We start from the raw sequence: 24,843 nt of genomic DNA, 5'->3' as shown, positions 1-24,843 counted from the left end.
GGTGGGTGGCACCTCACACGTTTGGGGACTTCCATACCCCTGGCACATCCCATATCCCTGCCCCACCCCAGCTGGCGGTGATGCCCATACCACGAGCATCCCCCAGTCCACTCATCCACCTGGATCCCAGCACGGATCCCAGCACGGATCCCAGCACGGATCCCAGCACGGATCCCAGCACGGATCCCAGCCCCCCGTGTCCCCCCACGTCCCCCCGCATTTAAGGGACACCCCCGCCCCATTCCCCGCCCGCCGCGGGGCGGGGCTGCCTGTGACGTCACGCCGTGTGGGCGGGGCACGGGCTGCGCCTGCGGCGGCGCCGAGCCGGAAGTGACGCGCGGGCGCGAGAGCGGAAGCGGCGGCGCAGGCTCGGGCGGGTCCCCGGTGCGCGCAGCGGGCTGGGCTCCCTCAGAGCCGCTCCCGGCACCGACATGATCCTGCTCGAGGTCAACAACCGCATCATCGAGGAGACCCTCACGCTCAAGTTCGAGGGCGCAGCCGCCGGGTAGGAACGGGGGAGCCGGGGCGGGGCGGGGACGGGTCCGCGGTCCGAGGGAGGGGCGAGGGGGCGGTGGCCGGCGGGGCTCGGGCCGTGCCAGGCGCCCGGGCACAGGGTAGAGCCTGGCGGGTGGTGCCGGGGGAGGATGGGGCCGAGAGGGGCGGAAGGTGGCTGCCGGGGAGTGGTGACAAGGCAGGATGTGGGTCTGGAGAGTGGCGGGGAGCGGCACTGAGCCGGCGGGTACGGTGCTACCGGGGGGCTGCCGGGAACGAGGAGGGCAGGGCGGGCACCGGGTGGGCGCTGCAGGGGCTGGGAGGAGGTGGTCAGGGTGCGGGAACTGAGCTGAGGGCGGTGGGGGTGGGCAGAGCTTGGACAGAAGGAAGGCCTGGGGAATAAGGGAGCGGAGGGGGACAGGGCAATGCTGGAGGGGAGAGTGGGGCTGGATGGGGTCGTTAGTGCCAAGGCAATGGAGAGCCTCGGGGGAGCAGGACGGATCTGGGAAAGGGTATCGGAGATTGCCGTGCTGAGGTGGACTGGAGCACAGGGCCTGAACAAGGAGGAAGTTGGGAAGGGAGGAAGGTGGATTTGCAGGGTGTTTGCTTTGGGTAAAGCGGGCTTCAGCAGCGGGGTGGCAGCGCTGGTACAGGATGTGTAGGGGGAGCCGAGGAACAGGAAGCCTGTGTATGGAGTCATGGCCTCGGCCTTTTGCTTTGGGGCTGAAGAGCAGATTTCAGCTTTCCCCCCCTTTGCTTTCTCGAGCAGAAGGGATACAAGCACACGAGTCAGCCGTGGCCGCTGGTGCCAGCCTGGTGGGTGTCCTGGCCTCGGGGACAGACCTGGGGGTCTAGTTCAGACCCACATCTTTGGCTGGGACAGTTCAGTCCCAGGGGAGCCAGTGGGGTTTTTTTTACTGCGAGTATTGCACCAGGGCTGTAAAGATGCTTGTGAGGACACAGCTTGGCTTGGAAGGAAGTCCCTCCGGTATGAATGTCCTTATCTGCAACTGAGTGGCCTGTGGGCTCGATGCACTGCCTGCTGACGGAGACACCTTTGTACAGAGACAAAGCCTTGAGAGGCAAAGCACAGCGGTGTTATCTCTGGGGTGGAGCCTGCCCTGGCACCTCACAAGGCACGGCTCAGGCTGCTCCAGGAAGGGACCCCCCAGGCAGGTGCCTTTTTCTGTGTTACCTTTTTTCTCCAGTGATTTTTGAAGCTCTCAGCCTTTTACATGCAGAACATTGTCAGGGACCACTTTCTCTGCTTTCCCCCTACTCTCAGTTGACTTGTTGCTTGGATTGGCTTTTTGTTTTGTTTTGGTGGGGTTTTTTTCATAAAATAATCTCACAGGCTGTTCTGCCTTGGAGGACAGCTGAGCTGCTCCCAGATTTTGATTCATCTTAAACCCTGATCATTTAATGCAACAAGTTTCCCCAGAGTACGGGCACTGCACTGGGCAGAGAGAGCTCCCAGGTGACCACTGTGGTATTGCAGCCACATCCATTAGAAAACATGGCATGTACAGAGGCTCATTCTGAGTGTCAGAACAGCTTGTCAATTGCTAGTCTGTGCCAAGGCTCTCTTCCTGATGGAGAGAGAAGAATGTGCATGTGTCACTGTGTTGATGTGACATGGAGGGGCAGTTTACAGGTTTAGATGCATCCCAAAACCCTGACTCTGTGGGCAGAGCTGTGTTTGCTTTCCCTGCACCAGCCTGCAGGCCCCTGAGATTTCCATTTAGCTGTATGGCACAGCCATCTCATTTCTGTGTTGGCACTCACGTGCCTGACATACCAATTGTTCCTGCATCAATTGGTAGGGTGGCTGATGGTGCTCTGCTTTTGCCTCTTAGTCAGTTATGGCATGTTCTGTTCTTTAAAATGCCTTTCTAGATAAGTTTTGTGCCTTAAGTGTATTGCTGAAGGTGTGGAAGACATTTACCTCTGAATTTTCTTCTGTGCTTGTTCTGGGGTCTACCATCCAAGCAACTGCGGGGAGGTTTCTCCTGGTTTCAAGTCTTCTAAGAAATGGACGTTACAAAACATTTTTTGAAGTGATATTTCTTTTTCCTATGGCCACAGGTCTCGGGTTATTCCTGTGGTGCTCAGCCTGGAGGCAGGAAAGGTTTTCCTGTATTTTGCTATTTTGGCGATGGTTTTCCAAGGTGTGTCTTGGGCATGAACACAGGACAGTCAGGGCAAGCTCAAACCTTGAGGAATTTGGTGACTGGGAGAAGTGAGTCTGGACACTGGGGCAGAGCTGGGTTTACATTATTTGCTCTAACCCAGAAGTGCAGCAGGTGCCATGCAGGGATTTGTCAATAGTGGCTGTCTCAGAGCCAGGTGTGCCTGGTGGCTTCAGCGCCAGTCTGGAAGTGGGGCAGGGCAGGGTTCATTTCCAAATTCTTTGCCAGAGACTTGTCCTGTGACATGGGCTGTGTCGCTCCCATCTACTGCAGTGCAGCCATAGTTTGGCAGGTTCCTGCAGAGCTTTCCTGGGCTATCAGGTGGGAGATGCTCCATGTTTCACCTTGTCATATAGAACTAGGTCACATTGAGAAGCTGGAATTCATTACCTGCCATAACATTATTGTCGTATATGTAAAAATCTGCTCTGCGTGGCCATCCATCAGCTGTCCCTGGAGTTCCCATTCTGAAAGGTGCCTTGGCAGGACTGCAGACAGAGATCAGTGTTTGAGACAGGGCCTAACCCATCTCTAAGAGTCCTCCCTGGACAAGGTCTTTGGGGCTTGGCAGCATCCACCTGTAAATAGGGTAATTTCAAATTTTATTTGGTTTTGTGGGGAAACCCCATGAATCTCAGCTCCTTAGACAGCCACTGTTGAAATGTGATATTTAGATCAAGATGATAACAGATGATGGACTTCAATGCATCTTATTTTTTCCTTATTTAGTTCTAATAATTTCTTTGTTTAAATCTATTCTCTTAAACCAACCACATTTTAAAATAAAAGCCTAGAGCTACCAGAATCTGTTGAAATAACTTGAGTTAGGAATTTGCTGCTGCAGTGTGGGAATACATGGTTGGTACCTGGAAGTAAGTTTGTTGAAATGAGATTGGCTCATGAGCTTTTTTACATGTGAAGAGAAAGCTTCCATAAGCATTTGACCAATTCATTTGTATTTGAGATGTTGCCTGGAAGCTGGTGTCACAGGTGGGTTTTCCCATTTCTGATAGAAGTGTCATGAGAGGAGATGAGCTCTACCAGTTGGATGATCCTGTTTCTCATCATTGCTTTCCTTTGCTAACTGCACAGACATTTTAAAAAACCCACAAACACTTTAAGTGTAAAACATTTTGATGATTGTCTTCTGTGTCTGATGAATGCTCAGTCTGTTTGACACCAACAGATTTGCCATCCAATTTTGTCCTGCTCTGATTTAACTGACTCCAGTGAAAGTGTGGCACAGGGCTTTGCTCTTTGGGTTTGGTTTTCCAGTCATTCATAGCTTACCCAAAATCTTTAGTAAATTATTCTGTCTTAAACTGTTACTTATTATTTACCCACATGCAAAAGAACACAAATTTGCATAGCTGGTGTACAGCATGCCTCTTCCTAGGTTGGGGGCAGAGGGAAGGGAATCTCAAATTAAATTGTTGGTTTCTTTACAGCCATTAGTAGGTCCAGGTCTGCAGGGCTTCCTGACAATTAGCTGCATAGGAAATCATCTGAAGCTTGTACTTCCCTGATGCAGAGTGGTTCCTGTGAGCCAGCAGGAGCTGGGCTGAAGTTACACCCGCCTGCTTCATGGTATTTCCCACCTGTGGTCACTTGATGATCATGGGCTGCAGAGCTGAGCCTTTCACACACAGGCTGAGCCCTGGCTGAAAAGAGGCACTGAGAACTTCGTGTTCATGATGTGACTTGAAGTGAGTTCATCATGGGGAGACTGAGGAGTGTCTAGAGGCTCTTGGTGTGCTGGGAGGGTAGAGGAGCTTTGAATCCTGCCAGGCACTGCTGAGGAACTCCCTTTGTGGTTAAATGTGGCTCCAGTGCTTCAGGGATGCTCAGAGACCCCACCAAAGCCAGAGATTGTTCCTCTGCCACCCCCTCTTTCTTGCTGACACAGGCATTTTTGTGGCTTCGAGGGAAACAGGACTGGGGAAGTGACCTAGGTTAAAATTAAACAGACAAAACCGGGTATTTTTAGCTTAGGTGAATTTCCCCATCCCATTCATTGTGTCATGGCTGTTCACCATGGTGCAGCCATGGAGCAGGGATCAGATCTCCCTCCTTTAGCAGCAGTGGCAGGTGCTGGCTCAGTGTCTTCACAAGCCCAGTCTGGAGCTACACATCTCTCCAGTCACAACCTCACTGCTGAAACTCGGTCTGCCTGACTGCAGAGCGCTCGGGAAATGCTGCTGGCAGAAAGAGGTACCCTTGGGTTTGGCTGGCACAGGCAGTACTCATGGTACACCCTGGCTGTCCACATTGACTGAGGGTGCTGTAGATGGAGCATTGCTCCTGGGTTGTCACAGCACATCCTGCTTTGGGCACCAGGGAAGGTGACTTTGCATTAACAGTGGATTGTGAACCACCTCTGTCTGGAAGTAGGCAGTGCTCCGCTTTTGTGCAACAGCACAGGGAACAGGAGGGAACAAAAGCCAGATCTGTAAAGTGTTAGGCTTTCACAGGTGGTTCTGTCATCACTCCAGCCTCAGTTTTCAGCTTGGGTTCCTAAGAGAAGCCTGCTCTGTTTTATCTTCAGAAAGTGGTTCTCACTGCAGCCACCAGTGCTTGACACCAGAGAAGAGTAGATATCCATCACTGTACTAAAGAAATGCAGTAGAAGTCTGTGGAAAACGAGGCTCTTCCCCAGGGACTTGGCACAACTCTGGATCACTCTGGTGGGGAACCACAGGCTGTCTGCCTACAGCTGAGGATGCACGGGACAAAGGTCTGGCTGGAAGGGGACCTGCTGGTGTGCTGCAGGAACGTCTGTGCTTTGTCCACTGTGAATCCCAGTGCTTTCCTACCAGCCTGCTCCTCCACACTATTGGGTACAGAGCAAGGGAAAAGCTTGGGCATGGAGGGGTCACTAACCAGGAGGGAAAACTGGCATGTGTAGGGGCTCCTGTACACCCCTCGGCAGAACCCACCTGACAGATCACTCCTGCTCCAGTTCATGGTGGGTGTGCTGCCAGAGCTATGGGAACTCTTTGATTGCATATGCTCCTGCAGCTTACGCAGAGAGACTTCTGTTAGCTGACTGGGGCCCAGAAGTGAAGGAACTGTTCAGATAATTTTAGACATTGCTCTTTTTTTTTTTTTTTTTTTTTTTTTGAAGTGACCTTTCTGTAGCGAGAGCCTGCAGTCTGTCACTGAATCTGGATCACTTTATCCAAATTGTGTGTTGACTCAGGTGATCTGGAAGCTTTGCTCAGAGCTTTAAGCTTTGAAATACCCCTTTTGTTTTCCCCCTCTCCTATGGGGCAAAAGATTAGAGTATCTGCATGCCTGCAGCTTTTGAAATAATTGCCATTCTCCATTATTTGGTAGAAGCCTTAATTGTGGTGTGGGAGATGCTTCAGTATGGTTGTCAGCCAAGTTCTTAAATTTGTTGTAACATACAACTAAGAGCCTTTGTGGCCTGAGAATGAAACAGGGAAGTTGTCCGTCTCGAGTGAGGAAGTGCTGTCAGAAAAAAGATTTGCTATTGCTCTTAAGTGCTCACTGGTGTCGCTCCATGGCCACTGTGGCTCTTCACAGAGGTTCTGCTGGGATGAAAATTCTGATTTGGAGCTGGCTCTGTTTTAGATAGACAGGGCATAGGAGCCATTTGGAGATGAATAGGAGGAACACAGGCAAGAAGACATAAAACATGTCAAAGTCTTTTATTGTTACAAGCAGAGGGCAGATGGAGTTTGGTGCGGGTTTGACTTCAGACCTGATAACTGTTAGCACAAAACAGACTGCTGCTGGGAACAGCTGCCATTTTAGGGTCTGAGTTCAGGCAGGGGTTTGCAGAAAGGTCTGGTCTGGATTCAGTGTTCAGCGCAGAGAGAAGCTATCTCAGTTATTCCTGGTATGAGCTGGTTTTATTGTCCATTATGGGCAGAGGGTAGCAAACAGGGAAGGTCACTGAGGGATGGTTTAGGTACCATTGGAGGTAAGGAGCTTGCAGGGGTCACAGCAGCTCTGTGCCCCAAGGAGTGGATGAGGTGTCCTGTCTGAAGTCCTCTGAGTACAGCTAGGCTTAGTCTGTTTCTCAGAGATTTGGATCAGGGGTAGAAGCGAACTCCAAAGGACCTCCTGGCTTCCCAGTTGGGATTTACAGTCCGGCTTGGACTTGGAGATGGCTGCAATTCAGAGTCATTCAGCACCAAGCTGCTAAACTGCCAATTCTCACTATGGGTGTGGAGGGTCTTCTCATGGAGGCAAGGGATGCCAGAGCACACTAGACCAGGCAGAGCCCTTTGGGATCATCCCAGTAATCTGACAGTACCTGGTACTCACCCTCAGTGGTGCAGGCCCCATCCCAGCCTGCTGTGAATCCTCTGCACTGAGCCTTAACCTGCACAAGAGCAGGAAGGACAGAACACGGAGAGGACACCTTGTGCCTCCATAGGGCTATTTCTGGTGCTGGAAGATGGGGTTGCTGGGGGGTCAAGGGGAAATGAACATGTGTGTGTGACTCTGCAGCATTGTTGCTCATCCAGAAACGATGGAACAGTGGAAGTGAGAGCTCCTCTCTCTTCTGCCTGGGGACTTCTTGATGCGGGAACGACAATCCGGGTAGTAAAAGGAATGGTTTTTCTGTTGGAGAAATGTTTTGAGTAGCCAGGGTAGTTTTGATGAAGTGAGCCAGAAAAATAAATAGAAGCACTTTAAACACTGTGATTGTAAAGCTCCTGAGCTGTGAAAGGATGAGAGGGCTCGCTTTGCTCCCAGCCACACTTCCAATGCTCTTCCCTGTCCTCCCCTGGGCCAGGCCAGGCCTGGGTTACTTAACTGTGTGCCCAGTGAGGCACTCCACTGTGCTGTAGGTGACAGGGCCAGCGTGGCTGCAAGGAGCTCTGTATTCGGCTCACGTGAGCTCTTGCTTCTCTGAGGCTGTGCTGGGAAGTGGTTGAATATTCAGCAGCCAAAGTTCTGCCCAGTTACCTTCTTTTCCCTTAAATACTCCCCCTCCTCACCATCCCCAAGTACTGGAACTGAGCCACTTGGGAAATCAGCGTTAAAATAACTTCTCTAAGAAATGACGTTTGCACAATAACAGGCTCAAACCCAGCTGTGTTAGCAGTGAGCTTTTGTGTGCAGAACAAAGGCTCTCGTGCACAGCCATCAACTGACTCCTGTACATGGTCTTGCTCGACTTCTTCAATGATGTGATCTTCCTGCCATCCCCTGGGTACAGGGCAACCAAATGGGGAATGATCCTTCCTCAGCAAAACCACTTCAGTGCACTGGCTGTCAGCCACTTCCTTGCATTTCTCAGAGGGAGATGCTGTGTTTGGAAGGCTCTCCCAGGAGTGGGGCTCTGTGAAGTGTCAGCTGTGTGTGTGTGGGGAATGGGGTTTGAAAGGTGTAACTCTGAGAAGATGGAACAGAGGTTTAAGGATGCATCCTGTTTAATACTCCTAGCTCTCATGTGCCTGGCTGTGCTATCTTTAAAGCTTCCTACATAGGTTTCTTTTTTTATAAAAATTTATACTGTCATCCATGCTGATTCCCACGTCTGAGTGTGGTGTTCTAAAAGAAGAACACGTCTGCATCAACTGACCAAGTGGGATCTCTGGGATTTTCTTTCATCTCTGCTCTGAGCCATCCTCAGTGAGCAGAAGTGGCTTGGACATGGCTTGGGGAATTGTTCCCCTTTCCAAGAGCCCAAGCTAAATATGCAGCCTGGGATGCCTGCTGAGCCCATCTCAGGCCCAGTGGGAAGGGGAGATGAAAGCAAGAGAGGTCACAGGTAGCTGGCACAGCTTTTAAACTAAAAAACCTGCATTGGGTTCACTTGCACTGCTTCTTTCAAGTGTATGGTTTTTATATTCAGCAAGGTGGTACAAAAGATGGAGGCTCCCCAGCCTTCAGACAAAAAGACAGCTGTTGCCCTTCACAGCCAATCACTTTCAAAACACAGGAACACCTCTTCATTTTCACTTAGGATCTCCATCTGGGGGTTAATTCATCCCTTTCCGCTGGACTAAAATGTTGTTGACCTGGTGAGTGTCTGGGATCAGTGCAGTGCCTTGGTCTCCCTGTATTGCCCAGCTTGAGTTTTATCACATGGTGATCATTTTTGCCTTCCAGGAATGAGGCTGGCTGCAGAAAAGCTGATGGAAACACAGTGCTTGCTGCTGAGATAAAATAATTTAAATCGTTACAGAATATTGTCAGGGAAAGTAGATACTGAGTCATCACTTCCCCCACCTTTCTCAGTTTATGTACCACAGTGTAGCCAGTACCCAGCAGCACATAAGTATGTGGAAGAGCAAGTTTTGGCAGAACAGTTGAAGCTGATCTCTGGGCAGCAGCAGCATAGTTGAGACCAGTGACTTTACTCTGGGGAGTTATTTCAGTGTGTTGGTTCAGACAGGTGGGAATGAACTCTTAGAGACTAGATTTCTGTTAGCAGCAGCATTATTAGCCTGTACTCTAATATCATCTACTTTTGAAAAATAAATGGAGGTACGGTGTGAAACAGCAGTAGCAGACTGGCATTTTTGTCCTATTCTCATTTTCCATGCCTGCTCTCAGCAGTGGAGATACCTTTGCAACAATTTCCTGTTGGAGAATGACCTATTAATTCCAGTCCCCTTGGAGCTGTGAAAGCAGTTATGTAGTGCCAATCCCAATGAAATGACCTTCCAGAAGCAGTTAGATCTTTCATGGAGTCCTACTCTTTCACAGATCAGGGATAAATGTCAAAATAGGGTTTGTTAAGAAGCAGTTTAATCTTCATAGTCACAGTGTAAGATGTGATATGCCTTTGGTTTGCAAAGGGTTTTGTTGCTGATCTGGAGTCCCAGAGACCACTCAGGACAGTGTTAGAGCACATCCAGAGCTACAGTTTTTCTGCAGGGGCAGTTGGCAAAATGTTGGGGTGTTTTACAAGTGGGGGGCAGGATGAAATGAACATGTGGAAAGTTTCCTTCTTTGGCTTGCTCCTAACACTGCTCCTAACACTACTAACACTTTCCTAACTTGGAAAAGGGGTCTTCTCTGCAAACAAGCTATATCAACACATTTACAGAGCTGGTGTTGATGGCGAAGGTGACACTGTGTCAGGAAGGATTACTCAGCTTCTGCCATGGTATTGCAGGACCTTTCAAAAGATCCTCTGTCCCAAAATCTGTGTCGTGACCATTCTGTACAGAGTGTGCGTGTGCTTGTGAAAACAAACTTCTTAGAAAGGAGTAGCTTTCTTAGTAATTTCTAACTGGAAATCTGTGATGTCAAAATCTATTAATAAACTAGAAATAATAGAAATCTGTGCCAGCTTCAACGTCTGTTTTATGTCATCTGAGATAAAACTGGTGCTTATAGGAAGGGGAAGAAGTCTAAGATCTCTTGTCGAAGTTTACTCATAGTTGGACAGCAGGAGATAAAAGGGTTTTGAGGAAGAGCTGCCAGTGAGAAATGAGGCATTAGAAATTAATCCTCTTTCCTTCACAGCTTGGAGGCTACTGTTAGAGTTCTCATTTACCTCCTTTGTTTTCTTTGCTTTTTAGAAATAAACCAGAGGCAGTAGAAGTAACATTTGCAGGTAAGCTCCGCAGCTCTCTTGACTTCTCGGAACCAAGGGCTGGCTTGAGCAGTCAGACCGCACCTCTGGGCAGGGGCAATGTGGAGACCCTGCAGTTATCCCCAGAGTTGGGCCTTCATTGGCTGCCCCGCTATTTCTCTGTCTGTCTGCCTTTCCTGGGACTTCCCTAGAGCATGGAGTTCACTGGTGGTAGTGCTTTGGTGTGTGCCTGCTACATAGCTCTTCTCTTTTACCTCATATGTTCTCCAGTCCTGCCCTTGGTGCAACTTGTTATGAAGTCTTTAGCACCATGTGGTTTGGGTTGTTAGGAATCTGACTTAGGGTGACAGGCAAAATGGATTCATCACCTCAGGTTTGTTCTTCAGGAAGAGAAATACCAAGGAAGTTCAAGTACTCATTCAGCAACTGATTTTTTGCTTCTGTTGTCAGGAATCTGTGTAAGCTCCATGGGGAAGCAGAGCTTGCTAGGTGGCTGGAGGGTTGCCTTTCCCTTCCTCCTGCCCTCCCTGCCTGTTCTGCAGTGAAGTGGAAGCTCTGACAGCAGGCAGCGGCTGAGCTGCTTTTGCTGGCAGAGAGGTTTTCTCCTCCAGGCTGCAGCTGTGGCCTGGTGGGCATGTCAGTCACTTTCTGTGCTGGCCATCCAGAAGGCTCCTGTCTCTGCATGTTTGTATCCTTGTGCACTGAGCACAAGTGGACTTGCCCGGGTTGCTAAATGACACTTGACTAAAGCTTTCTGTGATGGACAGGTGTCAAAATTATTTCAGCCCTGTGAATGATAGCAGGTCTCCTTACATGACATTACCATTTTCCTTAATTGCGGGTTTCTCTCTTGCTGTGTGTGAGGGCTAGAGCAAGAGGAGCAGTTTCGTTTCTGCAGTTACTAGAACTTTAGGAAAAACCTTCCTCAGAAATAGGAATTGGTTCCTGTTCCTCACATTTCTCTCTCTTGCTTCTTAGACTTTGATGGAGTCCTTTACCATATTTCAAACCCCAATGGAGACAAGACAAAAGTGATGGTTAGTATTTCTCTGAAATTCTACAAGGAACTCCAGGAACATGGTGCTGATGAGGTGAGTAAGCATCTCCAGGCCTCCTGCCTACAAATACTGTGTTGGCAGCAATGCCCTTGTGATGTTGATGGATCTAACATCTGACCCTTAGTGGAGCATCTGTGCTCCCATCTCACACTGACTGGTCAAAGGAGAAGCCCTGTGCCAACCAGGAGTCCCACTTCACTGAAAGACAAGGGCAAGTGTGTTCACACTCTCTCATGAAAAAGTAATCATCTTGTATAAGCCTGCAGCCTGAAAGGCCGAAGGCACCACTAATTTTGCAAGTTCAAAGCGAAGCCTGACTGTGTAGAAATAGTTTCCCTGACTGATGTGTTGAGCCCACAAGTGAAGGAAGGCACCAAGACAGATCAGGTGGTGCTTCTCTTCTGACTTGTGACCACACTTGAGAGCAAGTGCTGGGCTCCTGCTGTGTGTGCAGGCCTTGGTTTGCAGACTGGTTCCCTTTTCACTGCTGCTGTGTGAAGTCGCAGGCTCAGTTCCTGTTGACTGGGCCCTGTGGCTGCGGAGGGCCATTTATGGTAGAAAAAAGGAGCCTCTCTGAGCTGTGGTTGGATGGCAAGGCAGGAAGTGTGACTCAGTTCCTGAGTCAGTTTTCAAATCTCCGCATGGTAGTGTATGGGGTTCACCCAGGGCTTTTGCCTCTGGGTGTCCGTCCTTGGAAGAAAATAAGGAAACTGCTCCATTGGGTTGTGTCTTTGGTGAGAAATGGGTGACTTGAACCCATAGTGAATTCCTGCGAATTGCCGTAAGACCCACCTAAGTCAGAAGAGATCTGGTTGAGTGTCCTGCTTTCCTGGTTCCTGCGTGCAGAGCTTTCTAGGTGCAGCATTGCCTGCTACTGAAGGCACCGCTGCTGGCATGAGGAGTGTTGAGCAGCCCAAATGATGACGCCTTCCCAGCATGTTTAGTGAGGATCAGTGCAATGTGTGATCCCAAGAGAGCCCCTATAGTGGGCAAGTGCCTGACAGCACTGTGCACCAGCAGCCATGGTGGTGGTGGAAGGCAACTTCCTACAGACTTTTAGAGGAAAATTGGATCTGTGCAGGACTGGTTTGGAAGTACTGTCTAAATAGAAATTACATTTTTCAATCTCCAGTTGCCATAATGTTGCTTTCTGTACTTCCCTGCAGACAGTGTTGCTTGTTTCTGCTCTGTCTTTGGTGAAACCCCACTGTGAAGAATGCAGAGTGGGCTTCCTGCTAAGACAGGGCATATTCCTGCACTGCTGCAGGCAGGCTCTCTGCTGAGAGGAGGTTTTGGCATGCAGAGAGTCTGTGTATCCTTTCCACGTGATAGTGGGTGTCATCCCAGGAGGGCCAGTTCTGCCACAGCATTGTTGTGTTCTTCTCTGTGAAATACCGCCTGTTCCCAGCCCCCTCATTGACACAGAGCTATGGCTCAGTTGGAAATTGCCATTGATGTAAAATTCAGCAATAATTATGTTTGAAGAAAGGTTTTTGCTGTGCTGTAGGCGGTTCTGCTTCTGGGAGGCATCCAAGCCTGCCTGGCAGTCTCCTCTCGATCCCCATCTGTTTGTGCAATAGGCTGAGACAGTGTGTGATCACCAGGCCCTGGTGTGCTCTGAACTTGCCGTCCTGTGAGGAGAGGGGCCGGGCACACTTTGCATCTGCCTTTGAATGGAAAGAAAAGTGGTAGCCCTCAGATCTGTTGTGTCAGGCTCTGCTGATTGTTCTCCTTTGAAGGTATGAGCTATAAGGCTTCTTCCCAACACAAATCCAACTAGCAAGAACTTGAAAAAGTTCACGTTTTGAGTCCCCTCCTGCCGTGTGTCCCGTGTCGGTGGAGTTCAGGGAGCCCTCCCTAGAGCAGGAACAGCCAATAGTACTAGAAGCTGATGATTTAATATTTGTTTAAGTTCTCTTAGACTAGAGGAGGCAGGTGCTGTAATTTGATACTTCTAAAAGAAGACCAAACATGGCCTAGGCTGTGCAGGAAGAAACTAGTCTTGATAGCTTGTGCTCTCAATGTTTAATTTTTTTTCTAGGTATTGAAGAAAGTCTATGGAAGCTACTTGGTAAATCCTGAATCAGGTAACTCTGCAAGGACACTCTTTGTGTGTGTGTGTGTGTGTGTGTGAATGCAATTCCAAAATTACTTAAGTCACCTGAGAAATGCTCATATGAAGGCTGCCCTTGAAGAGCTTGGTATCTGAGGCTCTCTATACAATGAATAGCAATTTGAAATAGCCAATTGGTGGCTCAGACACATCAGGGATGAAGTAGCTTGCAGCACAGGCTGTAATTCTTTATGCAGTCCTCCTTCAGGAATCCTCTGTTCCTCAGGTTGGGGTCTTTATTCTTCTCAAAGATGCTTTGTAAGACACGGGAAAACCATGGTTACCTGTGACAACATCTCTTCCTACTCACTGCAAAAATTTGGGAGCAGTTAAGCCAGCACGTGTGTCTGGGAGCTTGGGAAGGAGCCCTGGGAACGTTGCCATGGCCACGCGCCGAGTTCAGGCATGGCTTTTGGCAAGTGCTTGGAGTGGGAAGAATTCACCCCTGGGGCTTTTGGGAGGATTTAAGGCAAAAGTGGGGACTGTAGGTGTCTCATAAAAAAAATGTCTCTGTTTTCATTAACGCCCTATGTAGATTACTAAGGCTAGTGGCTGTCCCTTCCCAGGTTACAATGTCTCTTTGCTCTACGACCTGGAGAACCTTCCTGCAGACAAGGATGCCATTGTGCACCAAGCCGGCATGCTGAAACGCAACTGCTTTGCTTCAGTCTTTGAGAAGTATTTCAAATTCCAGGAAGAGGGCAAAGAAGGAGAAAAAAGAGCAGTCATCCACTACAGGGATGATGAGACAATGTAAGTGTTGAAACCAAACAGCACAAGGGTTGGACAGTGGTCAGTAGTCTGCTCCTGTGCAGAGCTGTAGGTTTTGGTGGAAAGTCAAGAAATCCTCCTGCTCCGTGCTTTGGCCAGGGTAATAAGGGTCTGTCCTAGGCTGCCACAAGTATTCCATGAGGGTAATGCTTATGCCTTGGGCTGCTGGGATGTTACACAAGAGTCTCTGTTAGTAGCAGCACTTGTGGCTGCATGCAGTAGAGGACCTGGCCACTCCCAACAGAAATGTTGCGCTCCCTGTAAATACTGTCTCGAGGGGAAATTTACAGCAGCCAGGTCTGTGAATGGTTGTTGTATCTACTTGACCTTGTCACACAGCTGCTTTCTCGTCCAGTTGAACTTCTTAGCTCTGGTTCACAGGCAGGTTCTCTCTCTCCCACCTGCAGGTATGTTGAGGCAAAGAAGGACCGTGTCACAGTTGTGTTCAGCACGGTATTTAAGGACGACGATGACGTGGTGATCGGAAAGGTGTTTATGCAGGTATGGAAACTGAGTTATAGGGAAAGGGTCTGGTCCTCGATTCAGATGCCTGCTTGCTTGAAGCAGCATTGCCAAATAAGCTGCTGTAGTGAGCACAAAGGCGGTTTAACACATGTAAATGCTTTGCTTCATGCTGCACTGGGATGGAAGAACATGCTAATAGGCATAGACAGTGTATTTTCCTGGCTCTTGCATTGGCATCTGTATCATCAATAGTCTTGTTCACTTGGACAATCAAGCGTATTATGTGTTACAGATGAGAAACACCACAGTGAATACTTGAGTCTCCACATTGAGGCCCTGTAATGTGGATAGCTATGATGTAGGGATCTCTAGCCAGCTGAGGAGCTGAGCATGTTGAGGAGGCTGTAAAGGGAGAGGAAGGGTGAGACAATGTCATGCCATGCCTGAGGAGGAGCTGAGAGTACTCTTCACCTTGGAGTTTCTTCCTGCTAATGCTCAAATGCTGCAGAAACACTTAGTAGCTCAGTGTGACATCTCTTGAATTTGAGCTTTTAAGAACTATGAATATACTGAATTCGTGGGCTCGAACCAATCATAATGCCAAAGTCATTGACTGGACTCAGCTACCTTTTGCAATTTCTGTTTAGCTGGGAAGCAGAGAGACTTGTAGCAAGCACTTTGCCTGTCTGTGAAGTGCTGCCTGAGGACAATGAGACATCTGTGTGCAGCTGGGGAGGCTCAGTGCATGCTCATACCTGTGTTCATCTGTGCCACTGGCCCACCTCACTCATCTGCTGAAGCTCCTTGGGAGCCAGCCTCCTGTGTGGGCGTAGCCATGGAGCAGGCCCTGCAGGGTGTTCCAGGGATGTTTAACCCAGCCATTCAAGGGTGTCAAGCCATGCTGCTGAAAGGCTCATGGACAACAAGTCACTGGCCCAGTTTGCTGGAGACCCCAGTGTACCTGTGTTGGGTGTCATCAGAAGGGGGTCTGTTGCAATGGAGGTCTTCACAGCTCTGTTTGCTGTGTTCGTTAGCTACAGACAGGGTATCTGCTCTGGCTTTGAGGTTTTACCCCACCAAGCGTATCCCTCAGCCTGGAATTCAGCTTTTAAAATGGGAAGGGAGGCATGATGTGAACAAAATGGGGTTAGTGAGGCTCCTGGGGAGATGGCAGTGCTTCAAAGCAGCAGCTGTCCTGGAGTCTCCATGTCCCAAATTCTTGGTTTTTTCAACAGCAAACCCTGCCTCTGCCCAGCCACAGGAATTTCCACTCTGAGTCACACTGGCTCTTTCCCTCCAGCTATTGCTCTTGCATAATGCAGCTGGGCATGGTATCTGCTCATCTGGGCTCTCATGGAGAAAATGTGACCATTAACTAACCAGTGAAGCCATTTGAACCATTTCACCCTCTGGCATAAGCAGGCAGAAGTGCAAGCTAGGCATTTCATTAAGGAAACCCCAGTGATCTACACTAAAAGGGACATGGATGCTCCTGCCTTTCCCAGGGGAAACTGTGCTCAGAGGCAAGGCCAAGGGTAGCTGATAATGTGTAGGTTGGGATGGAGATCAGTGACGGAGAGGGAAGACTGCCCTGCCTTGGGGCAGAAGAATGGTCTCTGGACATTTCCAGCCCCACAAAGAGAAGGTCCTTACGGTTTCTGAAATGTAGAGCCAGTACATTTCCTGTGAGGTGGGGGTTTGTGCTGCTGTCAGAGGTGGGGGAAGGGATCTCCCTGCCTGAAGGTATTGTTTCAAGGTGTAGGGAAGCGTTAAGAGGAGCAAACTTCACAGACAAGCTTCAAACCCCCAGATGCATCTTGATGCCTGGGCAGACTCCTGGTGGTTTCTCAAATGGCAGAACCTTTACACTAGGTGTGATGGAGATCTTGCAGCCTTTCCTGAGAATTTCTGTTTCAGGGGTGATGGGCACCGCCCACTTTCACTGGAAGCATTGAAGTTCCAGCAGGAGCTGCGCTGTCTTATGTGCTTGCTCAGACTGAGGTGTCCCTTCCACAAAACACCCATGGCAGTGGTGTGACACACTGAAAGCCACCCCAGCTGAGGGGCTGCACCACAGTCACGTATAAACCCAGGACAACCATGCATTTTGGGCTGGTTTTGCTGGGAAAAAGGGTTACTTTCAGGGTGTTTGGCCTGATGAACTCAATCCATTCAGGGAAAGCTGGGCCACCATCTGCTCACTGCCCTTTGGGAATGAGGAAACCCCATTTTTTTTCCCAGCATGTTGCTGAAGGGAATCACCTTCACTTTGTCTTGTTCAGGAATTCAAGGAGGGTCGCCGGGCCAGTCACACAGCCCCACAGGTGCTCTTCAGCCACAGGGAGCCACCCTTGGAGCTGAAAGACACGGACGCAGCCGTTGGAGATAATATTGGCTACATCACATTTGGTAAGCAGGCAGCTCTGAGGCTTGGGGATGCTTGGGGAGGAGAGAGGTTCCTGTTGCTGCATGAAAAACAGAAAGGAATTCACCTTCCCTGAGAGCTGAAGTGGGCCATTGAGCATTGCAAGGACTCTGGGGTTGCATTCTGTCTTGTGTGCCCCCTTTGGAGTGTCCCTTTTCTGTATCAGGTCACCTCAGCTCTGCTGTGGGCAAGAAGATGTGGAAGTGGACAGTGAGCTGTTAAGTGTCCACCTACAAAATAAGTTCAGTATTTGGAAGCAAAGGGAAGAGTGGCTTTGCTGTGATACTTTGGAAGGTGGAGGTTTCTTGTGAAAGTTTTCATGCAAGTGTACTTGTGGGTTGTCCAGCTGCAGGAGCTGTGCAGTGCTTGAACAGCAGAGGCAGGCAGAAAGCAGCAGCAGAGCAGTGCATTCTGCTTCTCCAGCTCTGCCTCTTTGCTCTGGGCCAAACACTGGTGAGCCACTTTGCCCTGCCTGCAGAGGTGGTGGCCAGCAGAGCCATGACTTCCCTCTGGGTAGCACTGTCGAGGAGTCTCAACTCTGCCCTTTTCAAAGGGATAGGTGTCTTCAGATGACTGGGTGTGTTATTAGGGTGTCTGAGGCCAGCATTCCGGTAGTTTGGAGCTCAGAGGTGGAGCACAGACACTGCAGGGAAAAGTGAAGAGAGCCTTGCCCTCCTCCTGTGCTGGAAATAGTGCCTTGAGGCCTGGGCAGCTGTCAGCAATGGAAAGAAGAGGTCTGGGATGACACATACTTTGTTCTGTTGAGACTAAATTTCCCAGTTACCTGATCTGACAGTCTCAGGTGAGATCGTCACCCAAACAAAATGTTCTTTCAGCCCTCGAATCTGGGATACCAAACAGAGCACCAGCTTATGGAAAGAGCAAGCTATCTGCTTGTATCCAAGTCTATGTTACATGGCTGGCAAGCTGCCAGGCAAAGATCCACAACCAATTTCAAGACCCCAGGACAGACTGGATCTTGAAATTGGTTGAGCAGCCTGGGCACCCTGGTCTGCCTCCCAGCTTGCTCCTCCCAATTGCATCTCCAAAGCACTGATACAGCATCATGCAGTTTCCTGCAGTGCCATTGCTTCTGGATATCTGGCCTTTCCTGCAGAGTGCACAGGCTACTGTGGGAAATGTGGAGAAGTGCTCTTAAGCCTTGTATTTAAAGTCACAAGTGCTGCATACCCTTGGTATGTGTCAAGAGTAAAGGGCTCATTATAGGCAGCAAGGCAGGGAATCAGTGCAGCACACCCTGAAACCTCCAGTACTGATCCTGAAGGCCTTGCACAGCCTCAGGAGATACTAATGATCTGTGTTGGCCTCTTCTTTCAGTGCTGTTCCCCCGTCACACCAATGCTGCAGCCAGAGACAACACCATCAACCTGATCCACACATTCCGGGACTACCTGCACTATCACATTAAGTGCTCGAAGGTATGAGGGTCACACAGGGTGGCTTCAGCCCATCTAACCTGGGTGCTGAAGGAGAGAAGCAGGGGAGAGGGGTGCCCCTTGAGAACTCATTAGTGTCTGCAACTGCCCTCCCCAGTCATGCAGGGCTGGCAAGTGCTGCATCATTGCCTTCTCCCTGTTCTTGGACACAAGACTGTTTTCTTTCCATTCTAGCAAGTGAAGTAGAATTTTCCTCTTTTGGATCTGGTTTGTTTCCTTTCTGAGAACAGAAATGAGGGTAATTGTTCAGAGTGATCTGGCTTTTGACATGTCCTGAAATCTCAGCTATGAAGACAGGATCCTGACCTGTCCCCATTTTGTCTTCATGAAACACAGGCCTATATTCACACACGTATGAGGGCGAAAACATCAGATTTCCTCAAGGTGCTCAACCGTGCCCGTCCAGACGCAGAGAAGAAAGAAATGAAAACAATCACGTGAGTAGCAAAGCAGGGCGTGGCTATCTAAGTTTCTCTGCCAGCCACAAGCTCAGTCTTGCTCAGTTTGGCATGCTGCAGTCCAGGGCAGGCTGGGGTGCCACGGGTATGACCCACAGCTTACTGCCTCAGATGTCCTGTGAGGAGCTGGGTCTGAGGCAAAACCATGTGCTGCTGGCAGGTCCTTTGTAAAAGGCTCATACATGGCCTTGCATGCCCTGGTGTCTCCTTTTCCCCCCACCAAGGCCTTGGTGGCATTCCTGGGGCTTTTTCCCTGTTATATTAGAGCTGCCTTGTCCAACTCTGGGGGGAGGGAGAGGAGCCAGGTCCTTTCTTGGAGTTTGTGGGTGCTGGACCGGGTCTTGCTGCCCAGTGTGTCTGCAGCTTGTCAGTCACTGGCTGCCCTTGGCCAGCTGATGGTTGGGGCCAGGCCACCATGCTGGCTGGCTCCCTCTTGTGAACAAGCAGCGCACAGTGAATTGGATGGAGGAGAGCAGTTGTGTGAACATGTTTCACTCACGTCCCTTACCTTCTACTTATCCCAGAGCCCCTTGGTGTCCTTTTTCTCTGTTTGTCCTGTCATGTTCCCTTTGCATGCTGCTTTGGGGCAGGAGGGTTGTCCCCTCTGCAAAAGTTATCCCCTCCCCACAGACCCTGTGAACTCCAACCCAGCAGTCCCTGCCTGGCTTCGAGAGCTCTGCTAGTGTGTCCCACCACAGGCCCCTGGGGCTGTGCTGACCCCTCTCTGCATCGTTTCAGGGGGAAGACATTCACAACCCGTTAATGCCAAGTCACTGAGGCTGCCGTGGAGGACGAAGGCTGGGGCACTTGCTACCCGATAATCGTAGCTTTTAATGTTGCACCTCTGTGGGCTCATAAGGAATTCAAGCAATCGGGGTCTGTTTGTACGACAGTTGGGGGAGTAATCTGCAGAAACGAGCTGTGCTTGCGAGGACTCGATCGTTCCAAGAAACAAAACTTTAATTCCAGTTTGATTGACTTAATTTCTTTTCTTTTTTAATTTTTTTTTTCTTTTCAAGCTGTTTCGCTTTGCAGTATGTTACTGGAAATAAGTTGCAGTATTTCTTATGAGAATAATGCAATATTAACTTGTTTTCTTCTGAGTATTTGAGTTCAAAACTCCTGTATCTGAAGAAATACTGTTGGGGTTCATTAATAAAGAAGATCTTTCTATCTTACAGGGCTGTGAGGCTTTGGCTTGTCAATGCATGTGAACTTGCCCTGGAAGGGGTGTTTAGTCACAGCCCCAAGGGAGATAATTCCTGTATTGTGGAACATACGCCTTCTGGTGAAGTTAGGGGTGCAATAGCCAGATCTGGGAATAGCCTGTTTTAGGGAGCTCCTGGACTGTACAGAGCAGGATTCTCCTACCTTCAGCTAGCAACCTGCACCCTTCTCTCCTGTCCTGACTCCTTCATTCCCCCTAGCAGGGAGAGCTAGGATGGGAGTCTCTGCCACTGATCCTCAGGCCATGGTTGGATGCCAGGGAGATCCCTGAGGAGGGAGCACAGCTCCCCAGATCCTCTTCCCCCCAACAAGCAGAGTAGATGGCATCCAGTTAATTGAAATAATTTATATAATTAAAGACATCTTCATACAAAACCCCTGGCTTGGCCCCTAGATGGGGAGGGCAAAGCAGGGCAGGCTGGAAAAATTACAAAGCACGCACTGGAGCAGGGTAGTGAAACCATGTCCCTCTGTACACAAGGCGCGGGCAGTGCCGGGACGCCATCCCTGACACAGTTCTAGCGATCGGGGCGCTGGACGCAGAACACTTTGGCTTGGTGGTCGCCAGAGGTGGTCACCACAATGGAGGCATCCCTGCAGGGAGACAGGGCTCAGAGGTGGGGCTGGGGGCTTCCAGTAGCCCTGACCATCATCCCCAGCCCAGCTCTGGAGTGCTGCACTCCCCCCTGTGACAGTCTCAGCACGGACCTAGGTTTCTCCCCCACTTGGGACCAGACCACAAGGGCACTCAAAGAAGACAGCTTGTGCTTCGAGCTCCTAGGCTGGAGGCCCCTGCCACCACTGCTCCCTCCACCCAGCAGGGAAGGGGTCTAGGGGTTGCCTGCTCACTTGTTGACTGCGAAGTCGAGGATTTCAGCAGAGTGCCCTCGGTACTCGCTGATCATCTTCCCCGAGCGGGCGTCCCAGAGCCGCACAGCCCCGTCCAGGCTGCAGGTGTACACCACGGCCGAGCTCTCCTCCCACAGCAGCTGCACGATCCCTGACTGGGGCAGGGGGAGACCACAGTGGGGACCTCCAGCAAGTCTTACCTCCCCCCATGTCCCCCCACCCCCTCATGCTGTCTGCCATCCCTACAGGAGAGCCAAAGCCAAGCACATCCGCTGTGCAGAGACTGCGGCTGCCCTTTGGGGAAACCCAAGGCTAAGGGAGAAGTACAAATTGGGAACTGGCCCCTGGGCTCCAAGGGAGATCTCCAAAAGGCCCAAAGCCCACCTCCCAGGCCTAGAAAGAGGGGGAGGGCAGTACCTCGTGTTGGCACTTATGCCTCAGGCTCTGTGTGGAGAGGTCATAAATAGCCAGTGTGCCGTCAAGGTAGCCCACAGCAGCCAGTGGCATCCTACAGGGGAACAAGCATGACATAGGACATGGGGAAGCAGGGACAGAAACACATACATAAAGGCTCCAGGTAAAAGGCAAACCCTATGCTGAAGGTGGCACTGCATTGAAAAGATGAGGGACAACCTGATGGCTGGAACCATCAAACACCCCACTTGGGAAACCCAACAGTACAGCAAGTCAGCAATCAGCCCATGGTTTGTGAAGATGACAATGTCCTGAAGGAAAACACCTGTCTGGAGAGTATCCCAGCCAAGCAGTGGTACATCAGGCTAGCCCAGAATCCCAACAGTTGCAGGGAGGACTGAGCAGCTGATGTCCCTTGGCCTCACAGCCAAGTGATCTGCGATGGCCACACCCAGCCGGGGAGGATGGAGGCAAGAGAAATGCAGCAGATTGAGCACAAGGGATGCAAATGGGTGTGTATGACAAGCCCTATAAGATCTAGCACTGAAGAGGGGCTGTCCCAACACTCACACATTACAGAAGCCCAGCGACTCCACTGAGTTGGACTCTGCCTCCTCGCTCTCACTGATGGGTGCCTTGGGGGTCACACTCTCCATCTTGAACACGCACACCACCTGGGTAGAGGAAAGGTGACTATACCCCGAGGGAAGGAGACCCAGGTGCACAGAGGTCCCGTTTGTACTCGATACCGAGTGTGCACCCTCGTTAGAACAAGATGCGCCCCAAATCCTCAGCCCCTTGGGAGCAAACATGAGGGAACGTCCTTCCAGCCCGCGCTCCACCCGCAGCGCGAGGGCGCCGCCTGCCGGCTGCCATTGGCCGCACACCGGCCCTGGATTTGGGGGGTCCCCAGCGCTCCTGGCTCTTCCCCGGGCCCAGGACACGAGGCTTGGGGGGTCCTCAGCACTTCTGGCTCTGCCCTGCCCACACAGACGCACCTTGCCCGTGGCAGAGTTGACCAGCTTGGCCTGACAGTCCACAGAGCCCGTCATGATCAAACTGCCATCCTGGTTGCTGGCCACACATGTCAAGGGGTCCTGATGACCATCCTGGCCTGGGGGGTGAGCAGCAGGTATGAGCTTTATGTTTCCTCCCCACAGAGACCCAGTGAGCCTTGAAACACACCATCCTGCAGCCTCCACCCTGCCTGGCTCTGCCAGCACCCCCGCAAGCAACAGCCACCAGTGGGGACAGAGAAACCCCGTGTCAGGCTTCCTCCTGCCCTCAGAGGATGCCTCCTCTCCACCCAGGCAGAGGTCAGAGCCCATTAGAAGGGGCTGTTTGCCAACTAGGGAGTAGCCCAGGTGATAAACCTCTTCCTTACCTTTCAGGACGTGCAGCGAGGTTCCGTGCTTTAGGTCCCAGACTCGCATGGTCCCATCCTCATACCCCACCACTGCTCGCTTCCCTGGGTGAGAGAGAGATAGCAGAGAGAGACAGGGCCCCCCTCAACCCCCTACCTCCCATTCAACTCTGACTGGGAGAAGCAGGAGGGCAGATGCCCCACACAGAGCTGATGACATTTCCCACTCCAGAGAGGCCCCATGCCTCACCATCAGGCAGGATCCTGCCACATGTGGCTGGGCATGCTGGACCCTGAAAGGTTTTGCAGTCCCCACTAGGGATCTTCCACATCCAGGTGTTGCCATCAGCTGTACCAGCCAGAAGTACATGGGCTTGAGGGTGCCACTCCATCCACTGGGCAGAGAGAGGTACAGGCAGTGTCACAGAAGGGCTGTCACCCAACTTGCTGGCTGGGGAGCTCCCCACAGCACCACTCACCTCCAAGTCCCCCACCTCGAAGGACCACACTTCCTCTTTGGCATCCACCCGCCACACTTTGATAAGCCCAGACATGTCACCTGTGGCCACGAACACAGAGTCGTGACTGAAGCCAGCACAGGTGACTGAGTCCTTGTGTCCTAAAAACATCAGAGGACAGAGACTGCTCAGGTCAAGCTATTGAAGATGGTCAGGAGCACAGCATCAGCTGGAAAAAAACGTGTCCAGATAGACACAGCTGAGAAGGGACACAGCTGTTCACTGCACCTCACCTGAGCACTCAAACAGGAGCTCCCCATCACTCACACGCCACACAAAGGCCTTGTCATCCTCTCCGCCTGTCACTGCCAGCGTGTTGGTCTTGGGGTCAAGGCTCACACAGAAAACAGAAGCTTCACAAAAGAGTAAAGAGAGGTTACATGGCTACAGTGCCGATCCTGCCTCACCTGACATTCCCAGGGGCTCCACACCCATTCAGCACTGGGTCTGGGTGGGATGCCAGCAAGCTGAACTCCCAACCCAGCCTAGTGAGAAACAATTCTTCACACAGGAGAGGAGTGGCACTGGCTTTCTGCCGGGCTTAGGGCCAGCTGCCATGATGGGAGGCCCAAAGGGCTCTTCTGCCAGAGCATAAGGCAGAAACAAGCCCAGGGCAGCTCTGAGTCCTGATGGCTGTTCCAAGAAGCCTGGGAGACAACAACCTAGCAAGACCTTCTGCACCCCTGGACTCTGGGAAAAGCCAAGATGAGACCAGGTCCCGAGGGGGGTCCCAGCTGCTTCTGCTCGTCCCCAGCACTCACCCGAGTGGAGCGAGAACGTGACCTCACTGTCGTCCTGTGCCTCCATGCTGTCCTCCACCCCCTCGTCATCCTCCGACTCCCAAGCCTCGGCATCGGGCTCGTCTGCTCCCTCGTCCTCAAAGTCCACGTCCTCCATCTCCTCGGCCAGGTCATCTGCAGAGGGCGAAGGTCAGGGCGCGGCTCGCGGCCTGCCCGGCTCGCCGGGACAGAGGGGGTCCCTGCGGGACGGGGCAGCGGGGGGATGCGCGATGCCGCCGCGGCCACGAGACCCAGAGCAGGAAAAACCGCAGAGGAACGGGACGACACGCAGGGAGAGGCCGCGGGTCGGGGGATGCACCGGCCGGGCCTGGCACTGGGGTGGGGCCGCAGCGCTCCCGGTGCCCCGGTGGGAGGCCGGAGCCCCTGCAGGCCCTGCTCCGCGCGTGGCGCAGGGCGCCCCGTCTCACCCGGCCCGGGCGGGCCCAGCTCCACCACCTCGATGATTTCCTCGTCGCCGTGCAGGTCCAGCGCCCCCGGGCCCTCCCCGGGTTCCATGCCGACCCACCCCGCCGCCGCCGCCGCCGCCGCTTCCGCCGCGCGCCCCGCCCCGGTGAATCCCCGCCCGCCCCAGCCAACCACGGCCCGAGGCCGCGCACGGATACCGCCCTTTCCGCCAGCAGGGCGGGTCGGCCCCGCCCTGCGCGGGGCACTCTGGGAGATGTAGTTTCCGGAGCACAGACCGGGCGGCGCCGCCTGCCGACAGTCCCCTTATGGCGAGA

At 51.7% G+C, this 24,843-nt stretch overlaps 2 protein-coding genes across 2 annotated transcripts; one reads left to right on the top strand and one right to left on the bottom strand.

Annotated features, from left to right (window-relative positions):
• Positions 1-342: 342 nt before the first annotated feature.
• On the top strand, positions 343-20,131 carry ARPC2 (actin related protein 2/3 complex subunit 2). The gene is made up of 10 exons (XM_066190177.1): positions 343-505; positions 10,193-10,227; positions 11,185-11,297; positions 13,306-13,351; positions 13,944-14,130; positions 14,556-14,649; positions 16,896-17,022; positions 18,377-18,477; positions 18,832-18,932; positions 19,692-20,131. The coding sequence occupies exons 1-10, from the start codon at positions 432-434 to the stop codon at positions 19,714-19,716; spliced, it is 903 nt and encodes a 300-aa protein (XP_066046274.1). The 5' UTR covers positions 343-431; the 3' UTR covers positions 19,717-20,131.
• A 98-nt stretch (positions 20,132-20,229) lies between these two features.
• AAMP (angio associated migratory cell protein) lies at positions 20,230-24,646 on the bottom strand. The gene is made up of 11 exons (XM_066190176.1): positions 24,532-24,646; positions 24,086-24,238; positions 23,558-23,677; positions 23,286-23,425; positions 23,057-23,201; positions 22,828-22,911; positions 22,442-22,557; positions 22,014-22,117; positions 21,447-21,537; positions 21,030-21,184; positions 20,230-20,774 (listed from the first exon to the last, which is right to left on the bottom strand). The coding sequence occupies exons 1-11, from the start codon at positions 24,617-24,619 to the stop codon at positions 20,699-20,701; spliced, it is 1,272 nt and encodes a 423-aa protein (XP_066046273.1). The 5' UTR covers positions 24,620-24,646; the 3' UTR covers positions 20,230-20,698.
• Between the last annotated feature and the right edge of the window lie 197 nt (positions 24,647-24,843).

Source organism: Chamaea fasciata, unplaced genomic scaffold (assembly GCF_029207755.1).
Source record: "Chamaea fasciata isolate MVZ Bird 193981 ecotype frontalis unplaced genomic scaffold, bChaFas1.0.hap1 SCAF_8, whole genome shotgun sequence".
NCBI classification, from domain to species: domain Eukaryota; kingdom Metazoa; phylum Chordata; class Aves; order Passeriformes; family Sylviidae; genus Chamaea; species Chamaea fasciata.
This window is presented reverse-complemented; position numbering and strand designations above follow the sequence as displayed.